This window comes from Mobula birostris, chromosome 5 (assembly GCF_030028105.1).
Source record: "Mobula birostris isolate sMobBir1 chromosome 5, sMobBir1.hap1, whole genome shotgun sequence".
Classification (NCBI taxonomy): Eukaryota; Metazoa; Chordata; class Chondrichthyes; order Myliobatiformes; family Myliobatidae; genus Mobula; species Mobula birostris.
In genome coordinates, this window is record NC_092374.1 from 92231130 (window position 1) to 92246123 (window position 14994).

General features: G+C 42.8%; 1 protein-coding gene across 4 annotated transcripts in view; it reads right to left on the reverse strand.

Moving 5' to 3' along the window:
* The window catches only part of cntrob (centrobin, centrosomal BRCA2 interacting protein), a 92050-nt gene that overhangs the window by 76495 nt on the left and 561 nt on the right, over nt 1–14994 (reverse strand). For 3 of the 4 annotated variants that reach the window (XM_072258428.1, XM_072258430.1, XM_072258431.1), the window contains exons 2-3: nt 13280–14005; nt 2772–2856 (exon numbers count right to left, since the gene is read on the reverse strand). In XM_072258428.1, the coding sequence (XP_072114529.1) occupies nt 2772–2856; nt 13280–13936 (742 nt within the window). In that variant the 5' untranslated portion in view covers nt 13937–14005. Of the gene's footprint in view, nt 1–2771; nt 2857–13279; nt 14006–14510; nt 14582–14994 lie in introns of those variants that run through there. The other variant, XM_072258429.1, reaches the window with a different exon arrangement.

Below are 14994 nucleotides of genomic sequence, written 5' to 3' on the forward strand. Positions count from 1 at the left end.
ATGAAAATATATCAAAAAAAGAACTATTCAAAGAGAAAAGTAGTAAACAAATAAACTGCACAATTGCAACACATTCATCAGTCAAACTGAGGGAACAAGGTTATCTGAAGCAGAAATAAACATTTAAACTTCCGGAGTTGATAGACTAAATACTATTCCTAAGAGCTAAAGAGTTCAAACCATCATGTTGAAAAAAAATTAACTCAGCAAAGAAAATACAGTAAGAACAGAAACTAATTATCAGAGTATACGAGAATAGAAGAGAGAATTGTTCAAAAAAAAAAAGACGTACTAAATCATTAGATTGCAAACATCCAACAACAAAGAATCGGTCAAGCTAATGAAGCACAATTTATATGATACAGTAATAAACAATTAGTCTTCTGGACTTGATTTGGCCTGAAGAAAATCATGCACTTCCTCAATCGAACAAAACCACTGGAGATCCATTTTTCAAAATGATCCTGAGGTGAGCGGGGTAGTTTAGTGAAGGTTTATAGCCTTTGGTGTATAACTCCATCATAACCTTTTTATACTTAAAACATTTGTTTAATACCTCAGGTGTATAGTATTCAATCAGTCTTATCTCATCATCTTCAAAGCTAGTCATACCTAACCGACGAAATTGGCAAACTATAGAAACCTTTGTTTGGAAGTCATGAAAAGCAATTATCACAGGTCGAGGTTTTTGTTGGGAGACGGGTCTAAATACTGGAATTCGGTGTGCCCAGTCTATTCTTGGTGGAGTATCCAAATCATCAGAAAACAAATGAGCCAACAGATTTGACAAAAATTCTGCAGGTCGCTCGCCTTCGACCAACTCAGGAAGACCCAAAATTCGTATATTGTTCCTTCTTGATCTATTCTCCAAAGCGACAATCTTTTGTCTTAACGATTCAATGATTCTCGATTGTTTATCTCCAAGCTTTTCCAATTCATCGGTCTTAGAGTCCAGTCTGGTTAAAGCATCTTCATGTCCTTGAATCTGAGTGGTATGTTCCTGTAAAGTTTTTTGCAAAGTCTGCAGCAGAATCTCCAATCATTTAAGCTCTGTGGTAACTTTTAAACATATACCCGAAAGTTGTTCAGACGCTTCACTCTGAGCTTTCCGAATTAACTCCGCAATAACTTCCATAGTCACAGAAGGATCCTCTTCTTTTTTTGAAGTTTTAGTACGAGACATCATAATACTCCAAAAGTAAGTTTTTCAAAGCAGATTGGATTCAGTAATTTAAAAAGAATGGAGCCGTTCGAGAAACGTGTCTACTCCATGCAATACCAGTAGGAGTTGTCCCATCCAAATGTTGAACAGTACAGCACAGGAACAGGCCCTAAGGCAACGATATTCATGCGGACCACAATGCCAATTTATACTAATCTCATTCATCCGCACTTGGTCCATTCCATGCACATTCATTTGCCTGTATAAACCATCCTATATGTTTCCACCACCTCCCTTGGCAGCTGCTCCAGACATCCACCACCCTGTGTAAAAATAAAACTTTCTCCCTCAAAACTTAAACACATCCCCTCTTGTACTTGACACTTCTATCCTGACTGAATCTCTGAATCAAAGCCTCCATATCCTTCCTGTAATCTCATGCATGGTGGGGGCCAAACAGATCCATCCAGCCTCATCTCCCTTGCCACGTATCCAAAACCTTGCAGGTCTTTATTGCTGCTGAATTGGACCATGTCTTGTCCACCTCCAACTACTGGTTAACTATGATGAAGGCTCCCGACTCTACCTCTCAGCAGGCCCAAGACCTCTACCACATGGGTCAAATTTTTATTTCTCCTCTCTTTCCCCATCAAATTTTTCCAACAATCAACAATACCTGCCTTTCCCCCCCATCCTCGCCATTCACCCCAAGCTCCTGTTCAGGAAAGATAGCTTTTTCACAATCACTAGTCTTGGCAATTTTAAAGACTTCATTTAATCTTATTTATTTACAGTACTATGCAGAAGACTTAGGCACATATATAGAGCTAGGGTGCCTAAAACCTATGTCTATAGTCATTTTATGTATTGCACTGTACTGCTGCCGCAAAAAAAAGACATGTGAGTGATGATAAACCTGATTCTGATATGAGTCTCTATTGTGGACTGAGAGTGGATAGGGGACAAGGAGAGGGGAATCGTGGTTGGGAAAGGGGGAAGGAAGAGGGGAGAGAGCGGGAAGCACCAGAGAGATATTCATTAATGATCAATAAACCGATTGTTTGGAATCAAATGATCTTAACTGGTGTCTCAGGGCTGGGTGTGTCTGCTCCTGCACCACCCCCAGCCCGGCGCTCCTCCTCTGCCACCTGACCCACACCCCTCTTATGGCTCCGCACCCCCCGCCATTCCTAACATCCTTTGCTCCCGCCAGATTTACAAACTCGCTCTCCGCTTCATATTGACAAATACAGTACTGTGCTGAAGTCTTAGACAATCTAGCTATAGTATATATATGTGCCGAAGACTATTGCACAGTACTGTATTTTATTTATTTAAAGACACAGTACAGTAATAAGCCACGCGGCCATGAGAAGAATGTATAAACTCCTTACGGACAGCATTGAGAATTGAACCTGGCCACTGGCGCTGTTATAGCATTATGCTAACCATTACGCTACCTGTTAGCAGCACAAGAACTAGCCTTGGGTTCACTGAGCTGGCCGAGATCAGAATGGATAGCCTATTATGTGTATGTGACACAACATTTACCCCGTATTCACCTTTCCCTATCCCTCCTACTGTTGTGGAGAAGTAGCTGGATACTCACTATGGGTGAGATCCTGAGAGAATTTCAACATGCTGTGAAGGTGGGATCGCACCGATTCCATCTCAGAGATGTGCCTGGATCCAGCCTGAGGCAGAGAGAAACATATGCCGATCAGAGGAATAGAACTGTGTTCAACACTTACAGCAGTGCTGTGGTTATACAAGAAATATACACAGGAATAAGCCATTCAACCCCTCACATTTGCTATGCTATTCCATAGGGTCATGACTGATCTTTCACCTCCCTAAGGATAATGTCCAAAGTGTTCAATACACTCAACAATTGTAAATGGCCAGATTCTGCTCCAACTCCAACAGGGGTTCCAAACCTTTTTTATGCCATGGACCAATACCATTAACTGTGTGGACCCCAGCTTGGGATCTACAAGTCTGTAGGTGACACCACTGCAGTTGGCTGCATCTCAAATAACGATGAATCAGAGTACAGGAATTTCCAAGAGGACCACGATCTTGTCATGGTTTGGAGGCTTGCATGCCTCGATGGACCCGGAAAGCTATGTTGGCTGGAGTCAGGGCTTTATGTTTTTGGTTCTTGGTAGGGTTATTCATGCCAAACAGGTCAAAGGGTTGAGGCCAGACAAGGAATGGTCCACCAGTCCTCTGGGTTTGGGGGTTCAGCTCAGGACTACTCTGACTGGTAAAACATAATTGTTATGGAAACAGCAATGAAGAATCCTTCTACATCTGAGTGTGATGGTATTCCCAAGTCTCCACCCAGGACTTGCATGACTGATGGCAGTGAAAACGAATGGAAGCTCCTGGCATAATGAAAAAGGCTCTGAACACTGCCAGGGTGGAGGACCTTCATTGTTTACCTTTCTGATTATTTGCCGAATCTACACTAAAACTGAGTGTTTTATGTACAAAGACACTCAAGTCTCTCTGTACACCAACACTTTTCAAACTTTCAATTAAAAACAAAATAGAGTACCATGTTCAGCTCTGGTCACCTAATTATAGAAAGGATTTGGAAGCTATAGAAAGGGTGCAGAGATTTACCAGAATACTGTCTGGATTAGTCGTCATCGTTAGGTCGCATCTGGAATTTCCAGTTGGTGGACAATTTCCCTCCACCCCGCTCTGACATGTTGGGAAATCATGTTGGTGGCAGGTTACAGCTGTGGTTTGCCTTTGCCTTCTGCCAGCTGAGATCACCACCTCCTGCAGTGGATGACCAGGACATCTAAATGTCTGGATTAGAGAGCATGTTTTATGAAAATAGGTTGAGCAAACTAGAGCTTTTCTCCTTGGAGCAAAGAAGAATGAGAGATGACTTGATAGATATGTGTAAAATTACGAGACTCATAGATAAAGTAGACAAGACAGCTTTTTCCACCAGGGCAGCAATTGCCAATACCTATTTAAGGTAAGTGGAGCAAAGTTTAGGGGATGATGTCAGAGGAAAATATTTTTTAAAACACAGAGTGATGGGTGCCTGGAATATATTGCCATGAACAGTTGTAGAGGCTGATATAATAGAGACATTTAAGACACTCTTATACAGGCACATGGATGTAAGAAAAATGGAGGGTTATGGGCTGTGTAAGAGGGAAGGTTAGATTGATCATGGAGTAGGTTTATATAGGTCGGAACAACACCATGGGCCGAAGAACCTGTATTGGTCTACATTCTAAAGGTAGATGAGCTCACATTTTCTGCATATTATATTTTACTTTATTTCACTTTACCGGTCCATATCCCTCTGAAGTCTGTATCCCCTCACACACCAAAACCCAGCTAAGTATCTTCAGCAAACTCTGATCCCCTCACTTGAATCAGTTGTGAACGGCTGGAACCCCCGTAACAACAACCCACGACCCACTGCCTCTCAGCCCTCAGAAAAAAGTTATATAGCATGAAAACAAGCCCTTTGACCCAATTAATTTCCAAGCTAGTCCTGTTTGCCTGCGTTAATCATATTTACCTTGGAATTTTTCCTACCCGTGTACTGTCTAAACATCATTCAAATGTAATAAAACCATAGGTATAGGGGCAGAATTAGGCCATTTGGCCCATCAACTCTGTTCCACCATTTCATCATGGCTGATCCATTTCCCTCTCAGCCCCAGTCTCCTGCTTTCTCCCTGTATCCCTTCATGTCCTGACTGATGAAGAATCTATCAACCTCCACCTTAAATATACCCAATGACTTGACCTCCACAGCCACCTGGGGCAATGAATTCCACAGATTCACCACTCTCTGGCTGAAGAAATTCCTCCTCATCTCCATTCTAAATGGATGCCCTTCTATTGCAAGGGTTCCCAACCTGGGATCCACCGACCCCTCAGTTAATAGTAGGGGTCCATAGCATTTAAAAAAAAGGTTGGGAACTCCTGCTCTATTCTGAGACTGTGCCCTCTGGTCCTAGACTTCTCCACTGAGGGAACATCCACTTTATCGAGACCTTTCAACATTCAATGGGTTTCAACGAGATTACTGAAATCCAGTTCAATTGTCATTGTAACCACTTCCAAAATTTCCTCTGGCAGCTTATTCCAGGTACTCAACAGTGTCTGTGTGAAACACTGTTCTCCGTCTATTAACCAATCCTCAACCCACACGAGTAGATTCCCCCCTGATTGTGCTTAATAATGTTTTGAGCAGTATCTTATCAGGTGTTCACTGAAAGTACAAATACACCATGTCAATCACTTCACCCTCATCTATTCTACAAGTTACAACCTTAAAAATTTACCAATTTTTCAAATATGTTATTCATTTGAATTTTTCCAGTCCGATTATTATTTTCAGTGGTCTTTTACCATTTCCCTTAGAACAGACTCCAGCACTTACAATGTGAATCTAATTGATCTAGAACTGCCCACTTTCTTCTCTCCCTCCATTTGTGAACAGCAGGGGTTACAAATGAAGCTTCCGGTCTGTCAGAACTATTCCAGAATACATGGAATCAAGGCAATTTCTGTAACTATAGACTGGACTAGATATCAGAATACGTTCAAACCAACCAAGGTAAATCCTAAATTTAAATAAACATAACCTTTGTTGGAAATAGAAACTGGCATCAGTAAAAAGTGAACATAAAACTGATAGATTGTAGTTAAATATCCAGCAATTTCAACGATTTTCTTTGAAAAGGGAATCTTGCTATCTTGATTAGACAGGGTGTCAACGGTTACGGTGAGAAGTAGGAAAACGAGGTTGAGTGGGATAATAAATCAGTAACGATGGAATAGCAGCAGAGCAGACTCAATGAGTCAAATGGCCTAATTCTGCTCCTATACCTTGTGGTCTTATCTTGGTCTGGTCTGGGTACATACCGTAAATGAACCAGCATGATCTCTGAACTATCTTTTACCTCCAGTCACAGGATCTTTGCAGAGGAAGGCCATTCAGCTGAATACATGCCAACTCTAAAGAGCAACCACACTGATGCCTGTGTACTTGCTAGTCATTCTGAAGTGCCTGGCCTCGTTCACGCTGAAGGCACTGATGTTACTATTTCCACTGCACCTACAGGCAGTGAGTTCCAGAACAAAAAAAAACAAACTGCTGGAGGAACTCAGCAGGTTGGGAAGCGCCTGTGGAGGGAAATGGACATTCGACTTTTCAGGTCGAGACCCTTCATCTGGACTGGAGTTACTGCATAAAACAAACACTTCTCATCATGTCAGCCCCAAGTCTTTCCCCCGTCACTACCCTCAACTGTACATGGACATACAGAACTGCAAAAGTCTTGGGAACATATAGAGGGCTTCCTAAGACTTTTACACAGTAAGACCATAAGACACAGGAGCAGAATTAGGCCATTCAGCCCATCAAGTCTGCTCTGCCATTCCATCATGGCTGATCCTCAATCCCACTCAACCCCATATAACAGCTTCACGCCATAACCTTTGTTGCCCTGACCAATCAGAACACTATTAATTTTCACTTTAAATATACCCACGGTATTGTCCTCCACAGCTGTCTGTGGCAGAGCATTCCACAGATTCACCACCCTCTGGCTAAAAAAATTCCTCCTTACCTCTGTTCTAAAGTGTTGCCCCTCAATTTTGAGGCTGTGCCCTCTATTTCTGGACAACCCCACCATAGGAAACATCCTCTCCACATCCACCTTCTCTAGTCCATTCAACATTCGGTAGTTATCAATAAGATTCACCCCCCCACCCCCCACACATTCTTCTAAATTCCATTGAGTACAGGCCAAAGCATACACACCTTGATAATAAATTTACTTTGAGGGAAGAGAAGTGAGGACAGTTACTATTACAAGGAAGAAGGTGCTCAAAAAGCTGAAGGACCTAAGGGTACACAAGTCATCCGGACCAGATGAACCGCACCTTAGGATTCTGAAAGAGGTAGCGATAGAGATTGTGGAGGCATTAGTAATGATCTTTCAAAAATCATTGGGCTTTGGCATGGTGCCAGAGGACTGGAAATTGCAAATCTCATTCCACTCTTTAAGAAAAGAGGAAGGCAATTTTCTTTACCTGAGACAAAAGAATTATGAAGTAGGAGGTAAATCAGCTAGATTATTAGCATATAAATTATGAAAACAACAAGCAGACAATACAATTCATAAAATAAAGAATCCAAAGACAAAGCTTGTGGAGAGTACAATAGGGAAAATTCAAGAGAGTTTTGAAACATATTATCGAGAGCTGTACTCCCAACCCCGGGCCCCCAATGAGCCCTATATAGACAGTGTATTGAATTTTTTAGATCTACCTAAACTTACAGATTTACAAAATGAAAGTTTATTAGAACCAGTAACCGTCAAAGAACTGAACGTGGCCATCTCTAGGTTAAAGGCTGGAAAGTCCCCGGGTTCTGATGGGTTTACCTCAGAGTGGTACAAGTCCCTGAAGACACAGTTAGCCCCATTACTACTTAACACCTTTAATTGGATCTTGCAGAGAGGAGAAACTCCACCTTCCTGGAGAGAAGTGATTATTTCAGTTATTCCTAAAGAGGGTAAAGATAAACTAGAATGTGGCAATTATCGGCCAATTAGTGTTCTTAATTTAGATTACAAACTATTTACATCTATATTAGCGCACAGATTGGAAAAGCTTTTACCTGGCCTAATCCACTTAGACCAGACTGGATTTATTCAACAAAGACAAACACAGGACAACATAAGGAGAATTCTGCACATATTAGAACAGGTTAATAAGAACGAGACAGAGACAATGGTAGTAGGATTGGACGCTGAGAAAGCTTTTGATTCGGTTAGTTGGGCATTCCTATACAGAGTGTTGGAAAGATTCGGCTTTCAAGAAAAGTTTATTAAAGTAATTCAGACTCTATTTGACAGCCCTACAGCCCGAATTAAGATAAATGGGGACCTCTCTGACTCCTTCATCTTAGAGAGAGGCACTAGACAGGGATGCCCAATTTCTCCTCTCCTTTTTGCACTATATATTGAACTGCTTGCCCAACTAATAAGACAGAGCGAAATCGTAAAAGGTATCAAGGCGGCAGGGATTGAACAGAAAGTGGCGTTATTCGCAGATGATGTTTTGGTCTATCTGAGTGAACCAGAAAAATCATTTATAGGATTGTTTACACTGTTGGATGACTTTGGGAAAATATCAGGTTATAAAATAAATGTAAAGAAAACGCAGGTTATGTCCCTAAATTATACACCATCCAAAAAATTGCAGGATACACATGATCTTAAGTGGGAAGCTAAATCATTAAAATATTTAGGAATAACCCTGCCGAAGGATCTTTCAACACTGTCACAGGTAAATTATGGGCCATTAATCTCAGAGATAAAAGCAGATATGCATAGATGGAATCTTATCCCCTTTTTAAGTTTAAATTCAAGGATAAATACTATAAAAATGAATATTCTTCCTCGGTTATTGTATCTTTTCCGTACTTTACCAGTGGAGGTGGATGATAATCAATTCAGGGAATGGGACAAATGGATTTCCCGCTTTATTTGGCAAGGAAAGAAACCTAGAATTCGATATAACACCTTACAGTTAGGGAAGGAAGGAGGAGGTATGGTTCTTCCTTGCCTGAGAAATTATTTTTATGCCTCACAGATAACCCCTCTGTTATATTGGTGTAATAGGGAATATAAGGCTAGATGGAAGGAAATAGAATTTGGATTAGTTGACAGTTTTCCTCTTCAGGCCTCAATAGCTGACAAAGGATTGATGGCCCAGTTGGAAAAATTTAAAAACGCTTGGATAAATCTTACATTAAAAGTATGGCAGAAGGTGGTTAATTCATGTGGAATTAATAACATGTTAAAACTCTTTAGATGGTGTGCATATGATACCGAATTCCTTCCCAACAGAGGAGATAAAAGATTTGAGCTATGGATAAAGAAAGGTCTTACAACCTGCCTCTCATTTATAGATAAAAGAGTATTACAAAGTTTCTAAATCCTGCAGGACAAACATGGCTTAGAACATAATGACTTTTTTAGGTACCTTCAAGTACAAAACTATGTTAACCAGAGTTGTAGATATACAGACCTATCAACAGTAGAATTAGAATTTTTCAAGATTCTGAATTCGGCTTGCAGTTCAATACCTAGTAAATCAGTTTCTCGATTATATAATGCACTCTCCCATGCTAAAAATGTAAATACACTGTATATTAAAGAGAAGTGGGAGAAAGAAGCGGGGTTGGTACTTTCAGAGGAGGCTTGGGAGAAAATCTGCAGCTTTCAATGGTCCTCGACTAATTCTTTGACTTGGAGAGAACATTGTTGGAAAAACATTATAAGATACTTCAAGACCCCATATCAGGAAAAATATAAAGATACAAATGTGATGTGTTGGAGAAGGTGCGGCTCCAAGGAGGCAAATCATTTTCATATTTTTTGGGATTGCCCTAAGTTAAGTCTATTTTGGGAAGGTATTCATAGAACATTAGTTAAGGTACTTAGGTCCCAGATACCTCTGAACTTTGAGATGCTCTGTTTGGGGCATGTATTGTTTCTTGAACAGAAGGAAGATATAAAGTTGCTGCAGGCCCTCTTAGCGGCAAGTAAGAAATCAATCACTAGAAAATGGCTAAATCTAATACCACCTACATTAGAAGATTGGTACGAAATTATCTTGGAAATATTTAAAATGGAAAAGTTGACTTACTCCCTGAGAACTCAAAAAGAAAAATTTTATCAAATCTGGAATAAATGGATTGAATATATAACCCCAATGCGAGCAGACTTTAGATGACTCTCCTAATGATTTATACTGCTCTTCTCATCAACACAGTAATATTGCTAACGTAAGCACCTCTAGTCTAAATGTTTGTTTTTTTTGTTTTCTTTTGGAAAATAGAGAATTAACACAAGTAAAGGGAAAGATTTGGGAAAGGGATAAAAAAATGAAAAAATTAAGTAAATAAGTACATAGGGATTGGATAATTATGTCTGCGGGCAGGAGCAAGCATGAACAAATTAGGATATAAACACCTACAATGGTTGATACATAGGCTTATATACAACATTTTGGACCAGTGGAAATGGTCCAGAAGGGTTATATGGAAACTATTATTACCATTTTTCTTAACAACTAATTCCATTACTTAGCCTAATAGGTTAGATTTACCACTGTACATAATTATCTATTTAAATGTTTATTTTCCTTTTATATCATCTCAATGTGTACTTAAGAATGTATAAAATAATTGTAGTTTTATACATATAAAAAAATGGAAAAGGTTATATGTGTGAAAAAAGTACATGATATTTGTGAATTCCTTATCCAAATAAAAATAAAATTTAAAAAAAAAAGAAAAGAGGAAGGCAGCAGAAAGGAAATTATAGACCAGTTAGCCTGACCTCAGTGGTTCGGAAGATGTTGGAGTCAATTGTTAAGGATGAGGTTACGGAGTACTTGGTAACACAGGACAAGATAGGACAAAGTCTGCATGGTTCCCTTAAGGGAAAATCTTGCCTGATGAATCTGTTGGAATTCTTTGAGGAGATTACATGTAAAAGATATAAAGGGGTTGCAGTGGCTGGTGCATATTTGGACTTTCAGAAGGTCTTTAACAAAGTGCCACACAGAAGGCTGCTTACCAAGTTAAGAGCCCATGGTATTACAAGAAAGTTACTGGCAAGGTTAGAGTATTGGCTGATTGGTAGGAGGCAGCGAGTGGGAATAAAAGGATCCTTTTCTGGTTGGCTGCCAGTGACTAGTGGTGTTCCACAGGGGTTGGTGTTGGGACCCCTTCTTTTTATGCTGTATATCAATGATTTAGATGAACTTGTGTTGCCAAGTTTGCAGATGCTACGAAGATTGGTGAGTAGTGTTGAGGAAACAGGTAGGCTGCAGAAGGACTTAGATAGATTTGGAGAATGGGCAAGAGAATGGCAAATGAAATATAATGTTGGAAGATTCATGGCCATGCACTTTGATAGTAGAAACAAATGTGCAGACTATTTTCTAAGTGGGGAGAAAATCCAAAAATCTGAGATGCAAGGGGACTTGGTGGTCCTTCTGCAGAAAACCCTAAAGGTTAACTTGCAGGTACAGTCAGAGGTGAGGAAGGCAAATGCAATGTTAGCATTCATTTCAAGAGGTCTCGAATGCAAGTGCAGGAATGAAATGCTGAGACTTTATAAGGCACTGGTGAGATCTCGCCTCGAGTTTTATGAACAGTTTTGGGCTCTTCATCTAAGAAAAGATGTGCTGGCATTGGAGAGGGTTCAGAGAAGGTTCACAAGGATGATTCTGGGAATGAAAGGGTTATCATATGAGGAATGTTTGATAGTTCTGGGTCTGTACTCACTGGAATTTAGAAGGATGAGGGAGGATCTCATTGAATCGCTTTGAATGTTTAGACAGCGCAGGCGTGGAAAGGATGTTTCCCATGGTGGGGGAGTGTAGGACCAGAGGGCACAGCCTCAGGCTACAGGGGCGTCCATTTAAATCAGAGATGCGGGGAAATTTCTTTAGCCAGAGCATGGTGAATTTGTAGAATTTATTACCACAGGCAGCTGTGGAGGCAAGGTCATTGGGTATATTTAATTCAAAGCTTGATAGGTTCTTGATTGGACACAGCATCAAATGTTATGGGGAGAAGGCCAGGGAGTGGGGCTGAGGAGGGGAAAAAAGGATCAGCCATGATTGAATTGTAGAGCAGACTCAATAGGCCAAATGGCCTAATTCTGCTCTTCTGTCTTCTGGTCTTATTCCCTTGGCTTGCTGGAACTGCCCCCGGATTCCTTAGTAGATGGCTGAGTTACAATAGTACAGTATGCACTCAGAGCAGTGGGACTCAACCAGTCCTGTGAAGGGTACTGGTCTCCCCATCACTGAGGACATCCACAAGAGGCAGCGTCCACCACCCAGGCCGTGCTCTCTATGCTGATCAGGCAGGAGGTACAGCAGCCCAAAAACCCACAGCTCAAGATTCAACAGCAGCTTCATGTCCACTGCCATCGGGTTGTTCAACCAACCTGATGCACTTTCCTTTTCCTCTCAACTTGCAATGGATTTATGTTTATTTTGTTGGCCTTCCTCTGCAAAGATTCAGTGACTGGAGGTAAAAGATAGTTCAGAGATCATGCTGGTTCATTTACAGTATGTACTCAGACCAGACCAAGACCATAAGGTATAGGAGCAGAATTAGGCCATTTGATCCATTGAGTCTGCTCTGCTTTTCCATTGTTGCTAATAACTTTGCGCATGCGTATGTGTAATTTATGTGAAATTAAGTTATATTTTTATTTAGAGATACAGCAAGGCAACAGGCATTTCTGATCCAACAAGCCAAATTACACCCATGTGATCAATTAACCTACTGACTGGTATGTCTTTGGAATGTGGGAGGACACTGAAGCGCCCAGTGGAAACCACAAACCCTTACAGATAGTGGCTGAATGGAACCTGGGATGCTGGTGCTGTAATAGCTTTACGCTAACCACAATGCCGCCCCTTCCAGCAAGTTTATGTTAACTTTTGTGGGTCATGTACTGTGGTGTTGGGTGGCAGGGTGGAGAGACGCTTATACCAAAGGAGGTGCAAAGCGTTCCTTCCCTCTGCTAGCTTCAGGTCACCCTTGGCAAGGTGTAATACTTGGGTCACATGAAGCCATGGGAGCAGCCACTGCAGATCACAAGTCCTGGTTATGTGACCACTGACGCCAGGCAGACAATCTCTGAAGAGTATTGATAATGGCTGGGGTTACCCGTCTTGAAGAAGGCAATGGCAAACCACTTCTGTAGATAAAACTTGCCAAGAACAATCATGGTCAGGGAAAGACCATGGTTGTCTATGTCATACAACACGGCACAAAACAAATGAACGTACTGTGCTGCTGCAGCAAGAAGCTAATTTTCATGCGATAAGATCATAATATCTAGGAGCAGAATTTGGCCATTTGCCCATCAAGTCTGCTCCATCATTTCAACATGGCTGATTTATTATCCCTGTCAATCCCATATATGGGTATACATACCTGCCTGTGTAAATGAACAAGAACAGACACACAGAGCAGTATAAAGCAGCAATCATCTCTTGCATTCACTGCTAAGAGGGGTTCAGGCTTACCTTTGGTCCACTGCTGGTCTCCGCCCTCTTGGACAGTCTCTGGGTCATCTCCACAGCCAGCTCCTCCAGGTCAGGCAGCACCAAGTGACCAGCAGAGCCCATGTCCCTGGTGAGGTGAGTCGGCTTTGGGTGTTGGTTGACAACGAGCTCAGTGGCTGGCGACGTGGTGCCCATGGCGCCATCCTGCAGCCCGATGAAGGGCCGAGGCCCAGGAATCCTGGCACAGGGTCTGTCGGTGCAGACAGATGCACCACTATGCTCTGCCATCTCTCTTTGTGCTGAAGCTGAGGTTTGTCTCGTCGACACAGCCATGGTGGAGTTGGGGCAAGTGGCATCCTTTGTCAAGCTTCCACTGATGGAATGCTTGCCCGAGGGCTCCCATCGGGAGCCCGAGGGGCCCTCTCCCTCTCCAAGAGCAGACCAGAGTTCCAGCTGACGGTTTGTCTGCAGCGAAGTGTAGAGTCTGGTGGTGACCTCCGAGGAGGAGGAGAGCACGGTGCTCGGGCTAGCAGGCAGTGAACGAGCTGAGGCGATGGTGACGGAGTTGATGACGGAAGGCGCGGCTCGGCTGGGGCTGGCTGGGGCAGAGCTTGGTGCAGAGGGGGACAGGGGCTCCACGTCGCTCAGCAGATCCTCAGCTCGGATGGGGCAGTCCATCGCTTCGTGCCGTCTGCTCAAAACCGGGCGAGATCCTCTCCACAACACAGACTGATCTCTGTCTCACTCCTGTCAATGGAACCACAGGAAAGATAGAAAGCTGCTGTCTGCTTTTAACATTCATGGGATCAGAGTGACACTGGAAAATCCCTCCCCACCTCATCCAATCCTCCCCTCCAAGAAGTACTGAGCTGTGTGAGTCTCTGACACACACTCTTCAGTCCAAAAGGACTATCTCTCTGCTGTCTTCAAATTAACCAAGGGAAGGAGAGGAAGGTAAGGGGTCAGGGTGGTGGGAAGGGACAAGGAATGGGAGGCTCATCTGCTGAGGGTTCTTAAGGTGTGTAGGGGGAGTGGCAGGATAGAAAGAAGTGAGAGGAGCTGGAGTGAGGTGAGGGGGAAGGATAGAGTCATGGGGGAGAGAAGGAGTGGGGGAGGCAGAGTTATGCAAGTCTCTTCCCCTTCCTTCTGACACTAACCCAATTCATCTAATTCCACTCCCTCCAAATCTTCCCCCTTTACCTACACACCTGTATTGTCACCCCTCCCACCTCCCGTAACCCTTCCCGCTTACCATAATCTCGCATTCCCTATCAAATACACAGCTGTCTCCCTGACATAGCCTCCTTATCCTCAAGCACTGTCCTCTCCCTCCACAATGCCACCAGTGAGCCTCCCATTCCTTCTCCCTCCCCACCACCCTGATTCCTTACCTCCCTATCATTTCTCTTATCCCCTCCTCCCTCCCCTTACCTCCACTCCCATTTCTACTTCCCCTTCCTCACAACTCTTCCAATGAGAGACCCATTCCCTCTCCCAACCCCCTCACCTCTCTCCTCCCCAAGTCTCCACTTCCACCCCCATCTCCCACTCTTGGTCCCCTCCCCCGACACCTCCCGTTCCTGGACTCTTCCCCCCCCACCACCACCACCACCCCCGACACCTCCCGTTCCTGGACCCTTTCCCTCCCGTGATTCCTGAACCCCTTTCCCCCTGACATCTCTCCCGAACCGTTACCTACCTCCCCCCTTACCTTCTCACCCTCCCTCCTCTACTGA